Genomic DNA, 18,330 nt, shown 5'->3' with positions numbered 1-18,330 from the left:
AGGCAGTGGCCCCATGGATCAAGAAGTTGACTTTAAGACCTATAGAACTTTCTGTTATGCACTTCTTGTTCCATGGGATGCCATCCTCAAGTCCTATAAAAGAAGCCCACATCTGATGAACACGGTGAAGGTACTGATACCAAGGTATTGGAAGCAGTCTGGATGCCCCAGGGTTCTCACTCTACCCACCTATTCTTAATATCTGGGGGAAGGGGGGGGGTCCCTTTTTTTTTTTTTTCCCTTTCTTCTTCTTTTTTTTCTTGTGTTTTTCTCTCTCTCCATGCCTTCCATCTTGACCCCTTCCATGGATGGAGTGAAAGAGGAGATTCCATGTAGAAATAATGAAGGGGGAGGTTATCATGGGTGGAATTGGGAGAGGGGGACAAAGATGATAGAAGGTTTTCAGGGATAAGGGAAGGAGGTACCTTTCTCCTTCCCTTTCCCCCATACAAGGGTTTAAGTAGGACACTTGATGAGCACAGGGATAGAATAAGAGGGGAGAGAAGGGAGGAGGGAGTATATGAAGGGGAAAGGAAAGAAGAAATGTAGCTTTGTGGTGGTGATTTTGTTGAAGGAAATTGAAATGTATGCTGTGGAGTGCTTTAGATATAAAGGAAAGTGTGGGGGGGGGGGGGGGAGATAAGGGTGGTATGAGGGGTTTTTCTTTTTTCTTTCCACTTTTCAGTTAATTTATGGGATCTCGCTAATAAAATCTATATGTTCTACTCTATGGTAAGGGAGGAGGGATGGGGGTTTTTTCTTTTTTTTTTTTTTTTTTTTTTCCTTCTCCTGGGAGTGTGGTTTGTATGGGTTGTTTTTCTTTGTTAATGTATAAAGCAACAGTGGTGAAATGCTGGATGTACATAAATAAGTTATAAGCAGGAATTGGAATATATTGAATTTGTGTAGAAATGATTGTTTGGAAGGTGTTGGTCACGAGTGAAGATGTGCTGTGCTGAGCTCCACTGGAGCCAATCCTTGCTGGGGCTAGCTAGGCAGCCAGATTCAAAGTGTCTTTTAGGCCAAATTGAATGGTGCCTGGGCCTTGTATCCAAAGAAACTAGGTTTTGCTTGTAAACGCTTCTCTTTTTAGAGGGCTGGACCCCGGGATCCAGTACTTTTGGTATTAAGGCCATAAAGTTTTACTGGCGGGATGCTATTACAGGTCCAGGATTGTGGGATCCCGAGGGTCCCTGGTTCCTGAAGGTTTGTTAACGGAACCCACCGTGAAGGGTGAAGATTATGTCTGTTGGTTTTGCCACAGAAAACCCTGCGGCGGGAAAGGTAAGTTGAGTTTTCTAAGGAATTTTTTAATTTTCTTATGAAATGTCTCCTTTTAAGTAAATGTTATCATGCTTAAGTGTCACCGAGCAGGTAGACCTCCGGTAAGTTTGTGGGGTTTTACTTCCTCCAGACACCCCCACCTGGGCTGAACTCTTCCCCTCTTCAAGAGGCCGAGTAAAAGGGAGAACCAAAAACGTTCGGCAATGCCGTTTTCTTTCACCGCCCCTACTCGGCGGCTTCCAGGTCTCCTTCACGCCATCCCTCCCTCACTCACAAGCCGATCCCATCGGATCGGAGGCCCGTGCTTGCACAGGAAAACTCTTTATCGTACATCATGGGACACAGCCTTAAGTAATGGGTTATGGGCCACCTTCAGGTGTTGACACTGGTATACCCAATCAAGGAAGTTCACTCTCTATATAACCTCTCCTCCTCCCAGGAGTACATCAGATTTTCGCCAGTGTCTAAGGTGTTGGTCACGAATGAAGATGTACTTTGAGGAGCTCCAGGAGGGATCTATGCTGGATTTAAAAAAACCTCCACAACCGGATCCATCCACGCCACTGCGGCCACAGGATGGTACCTGGGCCTCGTATAGAAGAACAAGGTGTTTTTTGCCTGTAACACTTTGAGGGCTGGACCCTAGGAACCAGAACTCTTTTTGGTTTTGCTACATTACCTAAAGTTGTTCTAAGGGGTGCTATACAGGTCCAAAGGAGTGGAACCCCTATTAAAAGGGACCCGGTCTTTGAAGGTTTAACTACACTGCCCGCCGTGATGGGTGAAATTTGGATCTGCTATTATAGCAGTATATAGCTCTGTGTCCGGCTATAGTAACAGGTGTGGTCCCAACAGCCAGAGGGGGGTTCTTAATTGAACAGATGGTGTTCCTCTTCTGCGGGATCTAAAGAGGGTACAGCAGTAGTTTATGAACATACAAAAATAGCCATTTGCATTTTTTTAGTCTTCCTTTTAAAACTGGGAGCCTAACAAACACTGCTGACATAAATTCCCCTCCCCCTCCCCTCCTGGAGAAGTGTGGTAACAGCTTCCACTGTTTGTATTATCAGACTTGCCCTTGTTGAGCCTGGACAGGCATTCAGCCCTTGTATAGCATTGCAGACTCTAAAGGTCTGGCGTCCATCGCGGCCGGCGCCGCCTCCTCCCCTTAGGGTCTGAAACTGCAGACCCGAATGCCGTCCACATGCGCGGACTAGTGTTATTTTTTTAAAACAAGGGGCAGGTATTGCAGAGGGGCGTCGCTCACAGATAGGCGGTGCCGTGTGTGTGGGACGTTACATCCACGTGGAGCACACGGCGCATACACTAGGGCGGAAGACGCTGAAGATGCCTAATCAGGTTCTCACCTGAGGCTTAACACAGACGCTCTCAGTTCATATGCTGAAGACAGAAGTCTGTCACACTAAGGGACACAGGAGCGCTGGGCATGTAAAGGTATGTAAGCAGGCATTTCTAGTACAGAAAATATTATGGTTACTCAGCATCAAAGGCTGATCCTTACTTATGGTGACATTGTTTTTTGCTAAAACTATTGTTCAGCAAATACCATAAATTTTTTTTTTTTTTTTTTTTCCTAAAGTGCCTCTGCTTTTGTGCTTAGCACTAAGACTTCCAGAGCTACCATAAAGGTACCAAGGATTCCACCCCTAGGCGCTGGGAACTCCAGTCATGCCTCCACACTGTCATCCTCTCTGGAGATACCTGACATGGCAAGCCAGGGTGAGTCATTGGAAGCAATTGGTGGTGCAACTGCTTCTCACACTTCAGCCCCTGTATATGTGACTGAAGATGCGTTTTCCTCTGCCCTGCAGGGCTTAGAAGGAAGATTAGCGGCTTTAATCGCATCCTCCATCCAAGAGAATAGGAAGCGTGCTAGATCCCCCTCCCCCACCTCAAACCCCTTTTTCCAAGGGAACAGTGGGCACAGGATGAGGTATTACCCTCAGGTTATCACAGGGAAAAACAAGCTGAATTTTCCTCGGCTAGCGGAGGAAACAGTTGATGAACCTTGTGCAACCTCGTAATTTTTGTTTTCTCAGATCAAGCGTTCCTAAGGATCCAGAGAAAAAAGTCTTTCTTTCAAGCATTGGACCATCTTTTGACAAAAAGTGATCATGGTGGCCTCCATGTAAGAGGAGAGGTTGGGGTTTGGTTAAATGCCAATGGACATTCCTGAATATAACCACTTTTTTTTTTCGCATGAAGTCAATCCATTCAGTTATCTCCATCCTACAAGGAGGAGAACTTCTGGCATCAATCAACATCAAAGATGCATTCCTCCATATGCCTATTTCCTCGCTCACTAGTAATATCTACTTTTCAAGGTGAAAAATCTTAATTTTCAGTGTGTAGCTCTGCTTTCAAGTCTAGCTACTGCACCATGAGTGTTTACTAAGGTTCTGGCCCCTCTTCTAGCCAGATTAAGGGCCCAAGGTATAACGATTATGGTTTACCTGGACGATCTGTTCTTGATAGTCCAGTTGGTAGCCCGCTTAGACCAAAGTATGGTCACCACGTTCAACTACCTGGAATATCTAGGTAGGATTCTCAGCCTAGGAGAAATCTTCTTTAAAACCATGAAAAGGGTTAAGATACTTGGGTCTGATCATAGGTACACCCAGAAAAGGGTATTCTTGCCCCAGGCAAAGATCAGCGCCATAAAGGAACTGATTTAGGTGGTCAAAGCAATGAATTCTTCTATTCAACAACCTCATTTACATGAGGTTGTTGGGAAAGATGGTGGCTTCATTCGAGGCCATTCCTTATGCTCAGTTTCATTTGAAAATGCTGCAAAACATCGGCTTGGAACAAAAGGTTCAAGCTCTAGATTCCCAATGTGTTTGACTCCAAAGCCTACGGCCACATCACCCTGAAAGCCCGCAATCTCGTCTGATCTTGGAGGCTAAGCAGGGTTGAGCCTGGTTAGTACCCGGATGGACCACCTGGAAATACCAGGTACTGTAGGCTGGGTATGCCAGAGCCTCAGTTTATGGTTTATCCAAAAATCTGCAAAGGGGAAAATCCTTTCTTCAGTTACCACAGAAGTGGCCCAGATCAGAAATGACCTTGCCCATTATCATTCTAGAAATTCAAGCAGAGCACTTGGTTCTGAGGGCCTGAACGTTCAATCAGACTATGCCACAGCAATGGCCTATATTAATCGCCAAGGTGGCACAAGAAGTTGTGCGGCCCAGAGAGAGGATATGATTCACCTATCTTGGGCAGAAAACAATGTACTTTGCCTATCGGCGGTCTTCAATTTAGTAATAGAAAATTGGCAGGCTGACTACTTGAGTCGCCAGCAGTCGTTCCCAGGAGAATGGTTCCTTCACCCCGATATCTTCCTGTCAATATGTCAAAGATGAGGGATCCCAGACATAGATCTGTTTACGTCCAGGTTCAACAAAGAAATCCGCTAGCATGCAGAACAGATGCCTTGCTATTCCCGTGGAATCAGTTCTCACTGATTTTATGCATTCCCTCCTATTCTGCCTGCGTCCACGACTTCTTTGCAAGATCAAGCAGGAAGGAAAGTCGGTGATTCTTGTGGCCCCCAGGGCGCCCCAGGAAATCTTGGTATGCAGGAATCTTAAAGATGACAGTAGGTGCTAGAGGTTAACAGTTATATTTCTGCGAGTTTAAAATGCTACGGAGAGGGACCCCCTGTTGTACATATTGGATCCCTTAAAAATACGTAACTAAGATGGAGCCCTTAGTTAAAAAACTGAGAGAACTACTGTTCGTTATGTGATGTTCGATCTTCCAAGTTGTGATCCTTATGTAATGCCTCCAGAAAAAGATACGCGGAGCCTCCTGCTCACCCCCTTGGTAGGAAGTGTGTCCTTGGTGTGCTGTCCAGACGCACTGCCCCTATAGGAGACCTTCCTGTCTAGGGGTTGTCTAATTTCTGGTTTGGTTTGGTTTGGGTACTAAACACCCATTGCTATGTTTTAGCAGGGTGAGGGGAGGGATGGGATGGGTGTTTATATTTTGTAATGTTTTTGTTTATTGTGTACTCTTTTATATCAGACAGATAAGTGATAGTGAATGTACACTGCAAGTGTTGTGGCTGGGAGGTGGCACCTAGACTACATAATATGTTTACGAAGACACTAAAGGAAAGCGCCCTCCCCCCGTCCATGGCACAACCCATAATAGTGGTGGTGCTCAAGCCTGGGAAGGACCACCAACTGTTTTCGTCCTATAGGCTTATTTCCCTCCTCAATTCGGATGCCAAAATTCTCGCTAGACGCCTTTTTAATAAAGTAATATTCTCGCTAATTCATGAAGATCAATCGGGCTTTATGCCGGGCAAGGGCACAGATATCAATCTTCAGAGACTGTATGTGGTCTTGGCCTCGGGGGGCTGGAAACGTTGACAAAGCGGTAGTGGCCTCCCTGGATGCAGAAAAAGCTTTCGACTCAGTGGATGGATTTATCTATGGGAGGTCCTCTGCAGATTTGGCTTTGGTCCCATCTTCATCTCCTGGGTTGAGGCTGTGTACAGATCTCCGACAACCAGGGTACGTACTGGAACTGTTCTATCCCCACCTTTCCCCCTGAGAAGGGCAACAAGACAGGGCTACCCTCTGTCACCAGGGCTCTTTGCACTTGCGATAGAACCCATGGCTATCCTTATCAGGTCCAGCTCTCAGATAAAAGGTATAGATATAGGCCCCTTTAAGAGAAAGTGTCATTATACGCAGATGACACATTACTGTATCCCAGAGATGACGGAAGCTCCCTGCAACAGGCACTTGGGGTTATAGACAGGTGCGGGCACTATTTGGGAATATGCATAAACTGGGGGAAATCTGTCTCATTTCCGCTCCACTCCGGAATGGTTCTCCTACAATCAGATGCGCAGCTCAGATGGGTATCGCTGTTCAGGTATCTGGCAGTGGAGATACATAGAGACCTCCACAAGTTTATTGTCCTAAATTTGACCTCGGTAGTCTCTCAGGTAATCCATCGGTGCACAACATGGAGGTCTCTCCCCCTCAGTCCAGTAGGACGTGTAAATCTAATTAAGATGTCGATCCTGCCTAGATTCAATTACCTCTTTAGACAGACTCCTGTCGCCATACCGGTTTCCTTTTTTTAATAAGCTGGATAGTGTGGTCATCTCCTTCATTTGGAATGCGAAGGTCCCTAGGATAGCGAAGACGACTCTGCAACTACTGGTCACACTGGGGAGGTTTGGCACTCTCATGTTTTAAAAAATACTATTGGGCTGCGGTCCTGGTGACACTTAAGTGGTGGTTGGCAGAGGAACCTGCTAACCCGGCCTCCACGGCAGAGGCTGCGCTGTTAGGCTCCTATTCAGAACTGAGAAACCTCATACACAGGGGTCCCCGATCCAATCCAAAGGTGTCTCTTCCTATGAAGACAACCCTTAAGGTTTGGGATATTGTCAGTCTGAAATTTGGGAAACAAAATACGTGGCCTCCAGTAACGCCACTCTGGGGCAATCCGAAGTTGCAGCATTTTCAGTCTATACCGGACCCAGTTGTGTGGGCTAGACACGGGATCACAACCTTGGGGGATATAGTATCCCAGGGACAGCTGATAACGTTTGATGCTCTGAAGAATATCAGGGGCTTCCCAAACCAAATGTTCTTTTAGATATCTCCAAATAACACATGCTTTCAGCTCCCAATTCTCTAACCCTGTGACCTTACAGATGTCAGACTTGGAAATGGAGCTCCGATCCCCTGAATGTAGCAAAACGCTCTCGACTATTTATAACAAGCTTGCCCTGTTGGACACATCTAAGGTCTCCCAATTGTCTGTGCTGGCAGTGGGACATCCCTGAGCTGTCTGATTGGGAGGAGGTAATACAGCAGTACCTAACATTGACCATCTCGTCAAGGGGCAGATCTACGCAACTGAAATTTTTACACCGCGCCTATTTCCTGATATGCTTAGCAAAAATCTACCCTGACAGATCAGAAATGTGTCCCAGGTGTGGTTTGGATAATGCAGACTTCTTCCATATAGTTTGGGCCTGTCCAGGGAGAGGGAGTTTTTGGAAGGTGGTCCTAGACGATATTAATTCTATAGGAAAGCTCAACGTCCCAAACAGTCCTATTCCCCTCCTTCTAGGCAATTGTGACTCCCTTGAAGCCCCCCAGAGGAAAAAACGGTTTGTATTTTACACTGCATTATATGCAAGGAAGGCAATCCTCCTCCTTAGTAGGTGGTTGAGGCGACCAGCCTCAACCACCTACTAAACAACTTTGGCTGTCCTTCATCAATGCAGCATTACCTCTCTACAAACTAACATATCTAGGAAGGAATTGCCCGAAAAAATTCGATAAAATTTGGTCGGAATGGGTGAAAGCCAAACACCTGACCCTTGAGTAGATACTGGAAGACCTCCCCATACATCTACCCTTTCAATCTAGAGCGTTTACCTCCCCCCAGCCTTCGGACCCCTGCCCTATGCCAGGTCTGACCATAAGGAGGCTGGCCCTGAATAATGCTGTGGCCCAGACCGTCCCCCCCATGTTTTTTTCCCTTTGCTATTTGTATATTCTACTTAATAATTGATACGCTCAATGGACATAACCTTAAGGTATATCGCTGTACTCATTTGACCGTTACTGTATTTCCGATTAATGTACAACATCTGTCTTAAATGAATATAAATTGATTTGTATTCTGTTTGTTAAAAATAAACTTTGTTAAAAAAAAAAGACAGTAGGGGACCCAAGGACCCTACCGCCACAGCCAGACCATTCGCAAGGTCCGGTATTCCATTCTACTTTACAAACTCTAAATTTAACGGTTTGGCTAGTGAGACCCACACTCTGAAGAAACGTGGGCTATCAGGTTCAGTGGTTTCTATCTTGGTTAATGCAAGGGAGCCCGCCTCCATAATTATATATTATGGAGTCTGGGAAGCATGTCTCCTTGTGTGAAACTAGGGGTTGCACCCCAGGAAATGGGTCAAAGGTAGGATCCTTGACTTTCTGCAGATGGGGTGAGAAATAAAGCTGGCCTTGAGTGCTTTCTAAAGACAGGTCTCAGCCTTATTGGTATTATTTTAATGACTACTTGCTTTGCTTTCTTTGGTTCGTAACTTTATTCAGGGGGTAACAGGCTTAATCCCTGGTTAGGTCACTCCTGAACCCTTGGGACTTGAATTTAGTTTTTGGCAGCATTACTAAACAGCCTTTTTTTGCACCGATACGACATATTTCCTTGGTCCTTTTTTGACAAGGAAAGAATTTTTTCTGGAAACCATACCTGCTGCAAGAAGGGTATCAGAATTGGCTGCTCTTTCTTGAAGAGACAAATTATTGTTCACAAGGATAAGGTAGTTTTGCATCCTCATCCTAACTTTTTACCGAAGATAGTATCAGGTTTTTATCTAAACCAGGATATTGTTCTATCTTCTTTTTTCCAGAACCCGGTTCTATGGAAGAAAAATCACTACATTCTCTTGATGTGGTTAGAGCAGTTTGCTTAAAGACGACTGCTCATATTCGGAAAACTGATGTTTTGTTCGTATTGCCTGAAGGTCCTAAAAGAGGACAGCCAGCATGGAAATTTACTATTCTAAATGGATTTGACAAGTAATCGTTCTAGCTTATGGTTTAACCACTTCACGACCGCTCACTGTATATATACGTCATTTTTTTAAAGATGGATATCTCGGTAACGGCAGCAGCTGCTGCCACAACCGAGATATCCATCTTTACAGCGAGCGGTTCTGTACACGATAATGGTGGTCTCAGCGGCGGGTTCGCCGCGAGATCACCGTTATCGGCGGCGGGAGAGGTGCCACCCCCCCTCCCGCCGCTCTCCCGCACCCTCCGCCGCTTACCGGAGCCGTCGGTAGCGGCGGAGGAGATCGGGACCTGTCACCGCTGAGGTACTGAGACGAGTGAGGCCAAGATGGCCCCCACCCGTCTCTATACCATGTGACGGCCGGAGCGACGTCATTACGACGGCTCCACCCACTTCTCTTAAAGGCACAATTTTTTTTGTGTCATTTTTTTTTTAAACGACTTTTTTTTTTTTTTTTTTTTTTTTTTTGCATTTTAGTCTAAATATGAGATCTGAGGACTTTTTGACCCCAGATCTCATATTTAAGAGGACCTGTCATGCTTTTTTCTATTACAAGGGATGTTTACATTCCTTGTAATAGGAATAAAAGTGATCCAAATTTTTTTTTTTTTTTTTTTAAACAGTGAAAAAATAAATAAAATAAAGTAAAATAAATAATAATAAAAAAAAAAAATTTAAAGCGCCCTGTCCCGACGAGCTCGCGCACAGAAGCGAACGCATACGTGAGTAGCGCCCGCATATGAAAACGGTGGTCAAACCACACATGTGAGGTATCGCCGCGACCGGTATTGCAAGAGCAATAATTCTAGCCCTAGACCTCCTCTGTAACTCCAAACATGCAACCTGTAGAATTTTTTTAAACGTCGCTTATGGAGATTTTTAAGGGTAAAAGTTTGACGCTATTCCACGAGCGGGCGCAATTTTGAAGCGTGACATGTTGGGTATCAATTTACTTGGCATAACATTATCTTTCACAATATAAAAAAAAATTGGGCTAACTTTACTGTTGTCTTATTTTTTTTATTCAAAAAAGTGATTTTTTTTCCAAAAAAAGTGTGCTTATAAGACCGCTGCGCAAATACGGTGCAAAAAAAAGTATTGCAATGACTGCCATTTTATTCTCTAGGGTGTTAGAAAAAAAACAATATATAATGTTTGGGGGTTCTAAGTAATTTTCTAGCAAAAAAACCTGTTTTAAACATGTAAACACCTAAAATCCAAAACGAGGCTGGTCTTTAAATGGTTAAAGAGGTAGTTTCTACCCTCTCAGATCAAAACACACTCCTCTAGGGATGCAAGTGCTTCGTGGGCAGTGCATCACCAAGCCTTTATGGCTCAAATCTGCAAGGCCACAACTTGGTCTTCAATCCATACATTTACCAGATTCTATCAGGTGGATGTAAAAAGACATGAGGATGTCACCTTTAGGCGCAGTCTACTGCAGGCAGCAGTATAAGTCCTCTGATCTCATGGTGCCCTACTTTTGTTGTGTCTCCCTCCCCTCAGTTGGCATTGCTCTGGGACATCCCACATAGTAATTACTATGGTTCTGTTCCGTGATGTACGATTAAAGAAAATAGGATTTTTATAACAGCTTACCTGTAAAATCCTTTTCTTTTGAAGTACATCTCGGGACACAGAGGTCCCGTCCCTCTTTCTAGTATACACGTGTATTGCTTTGCTACAAAACTGAGATACTTCTGGTATGGGAGGGGTTATATAGGGAGGCAACTTCCTGTTTAGGGTGTGCCAGTGTCCAGCACCTGAAGGTGGACTATAACCCACATAGTATTTACTGTGGCTCTGTGTCCTGTGATGTACTTTAAAAGAAAAGGATTTTACAGGTAAGCTGTAAAAATCCTATCTCTTCACTGTCGCCTATCATGTCACGTTTACTATTTGTAAACTTTTGTTTCATCTGTGTATCACCTGAGGCCAGTCACGTCACTGGGAATATGGAAGGGTTTATAACCACTTTAAAGTGGTGGATATGTCACATAGCCCCATCACTTGTGTCCTCTGTTTTATTAAGATCTAAAGTACTGTCTGTGTGTTTTTGTTTTTATTTAAACCCTAAATACCTTTTCTCACACCGCCGTGATCCCCCTCCACTCTACTTCACCAATCTAAAGAGAGCAGCAAGAGTAGCTGAGATTCCTCTCTGACATCAGCTGGCCAGCAGAGGGGGGCAGTCATGTGACCGCAGAATGTCTTATTGTAATAGCTGAGGCATTGTTTCCAAGTCTCTGCTGGTGGGTTTTGGCAGCACCTCTTCAAAATATGTTTTATCTGTCCTCCAACGTTGTTGGTGGATGGTACCTTTTTATGATTACATGTCATAATTTGTGGTTTTTGATTAAAGATCGATTTTAAAGCATTTTTGTAGAATGACCAGTGCTGCTGAAATACAGTGTAAATTTTGCTTGTAATGGTTAACCTAGGCATAGGGTAAAATTTTGGGTTGCCTTGTTCTAAAAACTGTGATAACTGAAGTATCGTTCTCAAATCTTGAACAATAGTTTATTTTGTTCTAGAGTACTTGTTGAAAAGAAAATGGGAAACCTTTTCATTACGTCTAAATCAAGCTCAGCAGCAAATGAGGATGACTGAAAATGCTTTACTGTTTGCATTTGTAGAGGTATGTTTTCTTGTTTAAAGGGATAACTGGCACGCAATTTACAGTGAACATGGAAACCCTTCAGTGCACAATATTGTGCATAATATGAATCTTGTACTCTTTGATATGGGCGATAATGACCATAAATTGGGAACGAGCTTTTTTTTTTTTTTTTTTTGCAGCATATTAACTTCTGTGTGCTGTGTACCGGCAGCCCATTGAAGTCTATTAGGATGCAGCAACTAGTCCTAATGGGACAGGTGTAAGACAAACCATTGACAGGGGGCATACAATGGTCAACTTTTTATTCTTTGTAAAACCTTTATTCCAAAAGGGGGGGGAAAAAAACTGTTTCGTTAACTGCTTAAATATGTTAGCTGAAGTTCAGCTTTTATTTGTTAGTCAAGTCTATCTAAATCTATAGTGCATCTAACACTGCTCTCTCCCCAGACTGACATTGCTGCTGTCTCCTCCATCCACAGTGGAGACACTCTAAGACAAAAAGCACTACTCAGGGTTGTTGACTTTTTTTTTTTTTAAATCAAAACCGTATTTGAATCTGTGTTTTTTTTTTTTTTTTTTTTTTTTTTTTTGGAATTTCTGAGGCTTTTAAAAATGAAAGGGGCTTTTTGGTGAATTAAACTTTTAATATTTTTTTTTAACATTGCACTGTTTATCACATACTCGCCTCCCTGCCTGGCTCCAGCACCACACCCGGGGACTAGTAGGAGACCTTGGAGTGAGACAAGCACCAATTTGAGTGCTTGTCAGGAAAGGGGAGTGTTGGGCTTTCAACTCTCAGCAGAAGTGCATCTGCTGAGTGAGTAAATGAGGTGCTGGCCCCAATGAGGGGGAAAAAACCTTTTTCCCTCAGGTTACCCTCACACACACACTGAAGTCATTGGGTGCTCAGTACAAGCGCTTGCTGAGCAACTCCGGTGCCTAACACTTTAACATACAGAAAACTGGCTTTGTGTCTTTAGGGTGTTTTTTTTTTTTCTCCTCTAGCAATATATTTTTTCAAATTATAATAACCAGTTAGAGTTAGCTGTCATTGTCAACCTTACATTGCACAGATTGACGTGAACTGCTGATTGGCTTGGAGTTGTTTTTCTTTTATAGGTGGTTTCAGCCTACATCGTTCTTGTTGATTACAATCTAGTTTTTAGAACGCCTAAGAATAATTAATCAAGAGTTGTTGGCAATGTCAGTATCTGAAAAAAAAAAACTATTCTGTATTCCTAGGGAACACTAGCTCAGGCTGTAAAGAAAGGAGAGTGGATTTTGCTGGATGAAATAAACTTGGCAGCTGCGGAAACTCTAGAATGTTTGTGTGGTTTACTAGAAGGCTTATCTGGATCACTGGTTTTACTGGACAGAGGAGACACAGGTAATTGGATTTTTTAGAAAAAAACTTTCTGCAATTGAAGTATGCCGGTGTATAATTTAACATATGACCGTTTGTCAGAAGTGGGCAACCTGATTAATTGGAATGTAATACATAAGTCACATATCCTATAAAGCCACATTTAATTAATCCTAACACCTGTATTTGTTTTATTGATGATGTAGCATTTATAGTTTGAAGCTGCCACCAACACCCAGTTTCAGTAAAGTCTTGATACATGTAACAGTGAATTTATGGTTATGCTTATTAATCACACATTTAAATTAATAAAGTAGTATTGTATGTGACCAAGCATACTTTTTTTTATGCTGTGCACAGCTAAAATGTTTAATTTTGGCTACAATGGCTTTAGGGGGACAAACATGAACCACTTTTTTAATTTTTTGTGCAAATATTCAAAGCTGCTGTGGGGTGTTTTTGTTAGAAAATTATATAAAGAAAGTTGTATATTTTTAGAAAGCAAAAGCCCTGTAGATTAGGCCTTCACAGTTCTGTAAAAGTCACATAGGTTGAAAAAAGACCATCCAGTTCAACTGATAAGAGAGAAAAAAAAATCCCATATACACAATCCAGAGGAAGGTGAAAAACCCCAGCAAAGCATGATCCAATTTGCTACAGCAGGGTAAAAAAAAAATCCCTCCTGAGTCGATCACTTTTACTGGATAACCAGAAGCTGGCTATGGGGAGGGGGAAGAACCAAACATGTTTAATGAACATGTAAACACAACATTTCATATTCTTGATGTGCCTGCTTATTTTTTTGGGGGGCGGGGAGATACAACTCAAAACACATTTGTTACGTTTGTTGGTGTTTATCCCATTACCTGCAGGTTGGCTGCTTTTGGTAAAACAAAATCTTCTGTTTTAAGTGCCTCCCTCAGAGTTGTCCTGAGTGGCTGTCTTTGGGCCCTATGAATGTTAACAGCAGCCACTGCTACTGAGAATTTGTGCCTCTCACCGCCCACTTCTCCCTCTGTTTTTCACAGAACGCATATTACTATTTTAGCACAGTGCAACTAAAGTGGATGGAGGAGGAACAATCGAATGACCGGATCTCCACTACCCATTTACGGAACATGATGCATTGTAATAGAATAGTAATACCAGTTTGAAGAGGGCAGAAGGGGGTTACAAAACGAGCAGTACAATTTTTCTCCATATCAATAGTGGCTATTTGTCTCATAGCTCCAGAAGATAGCTGCTAGATCAGTAAAATTGGTCGGGCGGCTCTATACCTGACCAGATCACTTATTAAAATGCCTTTACTTAGAGCTCAAAACGGGGGGAAAAAAAAAGTGCAGATGCCATGATTATATAGGCCAACTATTGCCAATCAATTTTTTAGTTGTGTACCCATTTGCACTTTTCTCCGTCAATTTGTACTCATCTGATGGCCTTGGGTAACATCTCTTGCATGGTCCTGCACAGCTCCCTCTCTCAGGCTGCTATTGGACGAATACTGTGTAGGATGGCTTGATCCCTGCAACTTCCTAGTGTTTGATTATACAATAGCAACTATGGAATATCATTTTACGGCTATGTAAGGTATTTAGTGGTGGCATATTTTTTAAATTAATCAGTGATACCAGGTTCTCCTTATGAACACACGTGCTTTTCAGTATTTTGTATTGAAGAACATAAAAACGACTAATCAACATCTTATCTTTTATTTTGCATATACAGATCCCCTGGTACGTCACCCGGATTTTCGATTATTTGCTTGCATGAACCCTGCTACTGATGTGGGAAAAAGAAACCTACCACCTGGAATAAGAAATCGGTAAATTTTTAAATATGTATTATATTTCTAAATACTCATGCTGGTATTAGGATTATAATTTGATATGTAAATGTGTGCAGTTTGGCCATGATCTCCTTTTGGTTACTTAATATGCTGCTTGTATTTGTATTCAAAATCTCTTGTGTAGTGTAAATGTAGCTTCATAATTGACTGAGCTTTGATTTTATATTGTTTTAATCTACTACCAGTAAATTGCTGACATTAAGGCCTCATGCACACAGGGCATTTTTACAGCAGCTTTTAGCAGCGTCAGACTCTTTTTTTTTTTTTTTTTTTTTTTTTGCAGCCTAAAAACGCCTCTCCATGTTCAGTGTCCATGCACACACAGGCTTTTAGGAGCTGTAAGTGGCGCTGGCGTTTTCAAGCTGAAAAAAAAAACCCAGGGCCAGTGTGTTCTGAGGACCGGCGTTAGAGCTGTAAAAACGTCTGACACTGGTAAAAGCTGCTTAACGCTGAATACAGTCGCGTTAAGCCTCGTCAAGCTTTTTTTTTTTTTTTTCCTTTACGTGTCCTGTGAGAACCAATGATGATCCGACTTGCGGTGCGGCTTGTGTGCTGAGGATCTTGAAGGGGAACCCTCAACAAAATGGGGGTGGGGAGGGGGGGAAAAACTGGCGAGCAAGCATGCACCCCTACCCATTCACCCAAAAAAGTGTCAAAAATAAAAACAGTACACAGGTTTTTGACAAAGTAATTTTATTAAAGCAGCTCCAGCGTCTATTCTCGTCTTTCTGATTTCTTCTCTGTCTGGCGATGTCTTCATCCTCCGGTCCTTCTCCCTCCACTCATGTCTTCTCCCGCTGCCAGTTTTCCTCTCTGATGCCTTTTCCCGCCGACGGTTCTCTTTTCCCTGCTGTCTTCTCCCTCTGCCGGGTCTCCTTTCTCCGCTGTCTTCTTCCTCTGTTCTTCCTCCGATGTTCTCCCAACGCTCTCTCCTGCTGTAATGCTGGGTCCGCCGTGTACCATTACTTATATAGCCATGGGGCGGGGCCACCTGGTGACGTCATTTGGAGGCCGCACCCCCTTGTGGCAGGGCATCCAGGTGACTTCACCCTGTGGCCCTGCCCCATGGCTATATATGTGGTCAATGATTCCTTGTCAAGAGTCCTTCCGCTTGACATATAAGGTAAACAAAAATTAGAAATGCAAACCGTTATATTTTGTATGTTTACTTGACTTATCCTTAAAGGATACTGGATATATCCTCAAATACCATATATTATTATTATTATTATACAATATTTATATAGCGCCAACAGTTTACGTAGCGCTTTACAACTTGAGGGTAGACAGTACAAATACAATACAATTTGATACAGTAGGAATCAGAGGGCCCTGCTCACTTAGAGCTTACAATCTAAGATGTTTTACTTTCCCACCTCTGTTCAACATTCTATGGTATATGTTGTGCCATTATAATGTGTCTCTACATTTCAGGTTTACTGAGCTTTATGTGGAAGAACTAGAAAATGAGAGTGATTTACAGATCCTCATTGTGGATTATTTGAAAGGACTAAATGTAAATAAGACAGTTGTTCAAGGAATTATCAGGTAAATAAAGGATGTTGGTTAACTCCTAACCAGCCATCCTATAAAAAGATTTGTCTTAACATTTTTTAGCTCTAAGTAAAGGCTTTGAGTAGGTGACAGCATGCAAATGGTTATAGAAAACTAGGATAGCTTTTTCTTTATTTTTTTATTGCTGGATATATTGTATTTTGTGCATTGAAACAGTTTTTGTATTTAAAATAATTTTTGATATGGTAATGAGAAAGAATACAATTATTCATGTACTAGATCAAAGTTTTGCATATATCAGGTGATTTATATTATAGTGGTATTAAACCCAAAAGCATACATTTATTATAGTGCAGCTTACAAATTCTAAGCTGTGATGGCTACATTAGTTTTCTTTCTTAGGGTTTCTTTCCTCTATTTTCATCTGATGATCTTACCAGTAAGACTGTTTTTAAAAAGAACAAACTCTCTTGCAGTAGTAATTTACAGGATTGAGACTAACCATATACCACTGGCAGGGATGCTTACAATGATCAGTTTTAATTTATGCAAAACCTCTATTCCTAAAGGGGAAAAAGCTGTTTGTTGTAACTGCTTATAAACTATTAGCAGAATTTCAGCTTCAACTTGTTAGTGTATTCAAATCTGCTGGTAAAGCGAACACTCCCTTCCCCCCAGACATACAATTCTGCTGTCAGACGGTTGCCCTGTGCTGCTTCATTCAGTCTTTGGGCGCACTAATACAGGGTTGTTATTGGCCAGATCACCTGGTGAAAACAGAGGGGGTAAAAACTAAAAAAAAAAAAAAAAAAAAAATGCAGCCACCACAGCTAAGGATTGGTAAACTTCAGTATATATTTAATCTTTTGGTTTTGGGGATAATACTGCTTTAAGCCGCTTTTAAATGATTTACTGTAAAATTGATTTGTAAACAGTTAGCCTTGTCAAGTAAGCATATGCTCCATACTGCAAGAAATTATAGCAAAACCACATTTCTTGCTCAATACAGTGCAGGACACAGGAAGATTCAGAGTATAGGTTAAAGCCAGGTACTTTTAGGTGATGGGATACTGGCAAAAACTGAGGACCTGCATTTAGTCCTGCCCACTCCCAGTTCTTTTCTAATGTAGTTGTGTGTCTCTGAGTGGGGTATTTTTTTTCTTGGTTTAAAGGGGTTGTAAACCCTTGTATTTTTTCACCTTAACGCACCCTATGCATTAAGGTGAAAAAACTTCTGACAGTGACCAGGACCCCACCCCCCCCACCCCACCCCTTACCTAAGCCCATTCGTTCCCTTGGCGGAGACGCGCTCTTCCTATCTGCCCGGGGTTCATAGCTCTTGATTGGATAGATAGCAGCGCAGCCATTGGCTCCCACTGCTATCAATCAAATCCAATGAGGCGAGGCGAGTCCTATAGACGCAAAATGCTTTACTCGGGAGCACGCCCGCAAGGTAACCCCCCTGGAAGAGCGCTTCTCCTAGGGGGTTATACGATGCAGGGAGGAGCTGATAGCGCCACCGGGGGACCCCAGAAGAGGATGATCGGGGCCACTCTGTACAAAACGAACTGCACATGCACAGTGGAGGCAAGTATGACCTGTTTTTTTTTTTTTTTTTTTTTTTAAGAAAGGGTTTACAATCACTTTAACCAAATTCTATAATCAACTTGTCTCACTGCCTCGGGGCCACAGCAGCATCTTGCACGCCTTTCTGGATTGGTGCCCCACTGCGCAAGCTTCACGGACTCTTTGACGAGGAGCTGGACTCCTTTATCAAAAGTAACGGGGGTAAGAGCACCTGTTGCCTATTAAACAAAGGACTAAGTCTTCTATTGGTAAGTCATCAACCCCTACACAGAGGAAGGGCTCCTTTTGTCCCTCATAGGCCTTGTCTTCTAGCCAGTGCCAAGAAAACCATTCCAATGCAAGCCTTGAACATCCAAGCCAGCTAAACCCAGATCTAAGCTTTCTGCACAATAACAGGGCACCCCCACTTCATCAAGTGGAGAGGTGTCTTGGCCTTTTGGTCCTCTCAGTTCAGGACATCAAACCTTTGGGGTTCAACCTGCCGTTTTTAAAGGGTTGAAACTGAACTTTGTCTCCACC

The 18,330-nt window shown here is 42.8% G+C and overlaps 1 protein-coding gene and 1 pseudogene across 1 annotated transcript in view; both read left to right on the top strand.

Moving 5' to 3' along the window:
- The window catches only part of MDN1 (midasin AAA ATPase 1), a 455,945-nt gene that overhangs the window by 108,942 nt on the left and 328,673 nt on the right, over positions 1 to 18,330 (top strand). Inside the window, 4 exon segments of the mRNA XM_073628928.1 lie at positions 11,415 to 11,518; positions 12,743 to 12,887; positions 14,589 to 14,685; positions 16,144 to 16,257. Coding sequence (XP_073485029.1) covers positions 11,415 to 11,518; positions 12,743 to 12,887; positions 14,589 to 14,685; positions 16,144 to 16,257 — 460 coding nt within the window.
- Positions 4,157 to 4,272, top strand: LOC141141994 (5S ribosomal RNA; annotated as a pseudogene).

Source organism: Aquarana catesbeiana, linkage group LG04 (genome assembly GCF_042186555.1).
Source record: "Aquarana catesbeiana isolate 2022-GZ linkage group LG04, ASM4218655v1, whole genome shotgun sequence".
In the NCBI taxonomy this organism is placed as follows: domain Eukaryota; kingdom Metazoa; phylum Chordata; class Amphibia; order Anura; family Ranidae; genus Aquarana; species Aquarana catesbeiana.
The sequence above is the reverse complement of the archived record's forward strand: the minus strand, read 5'-3'. Positions and strand labels throughout refer to the sequence as shown.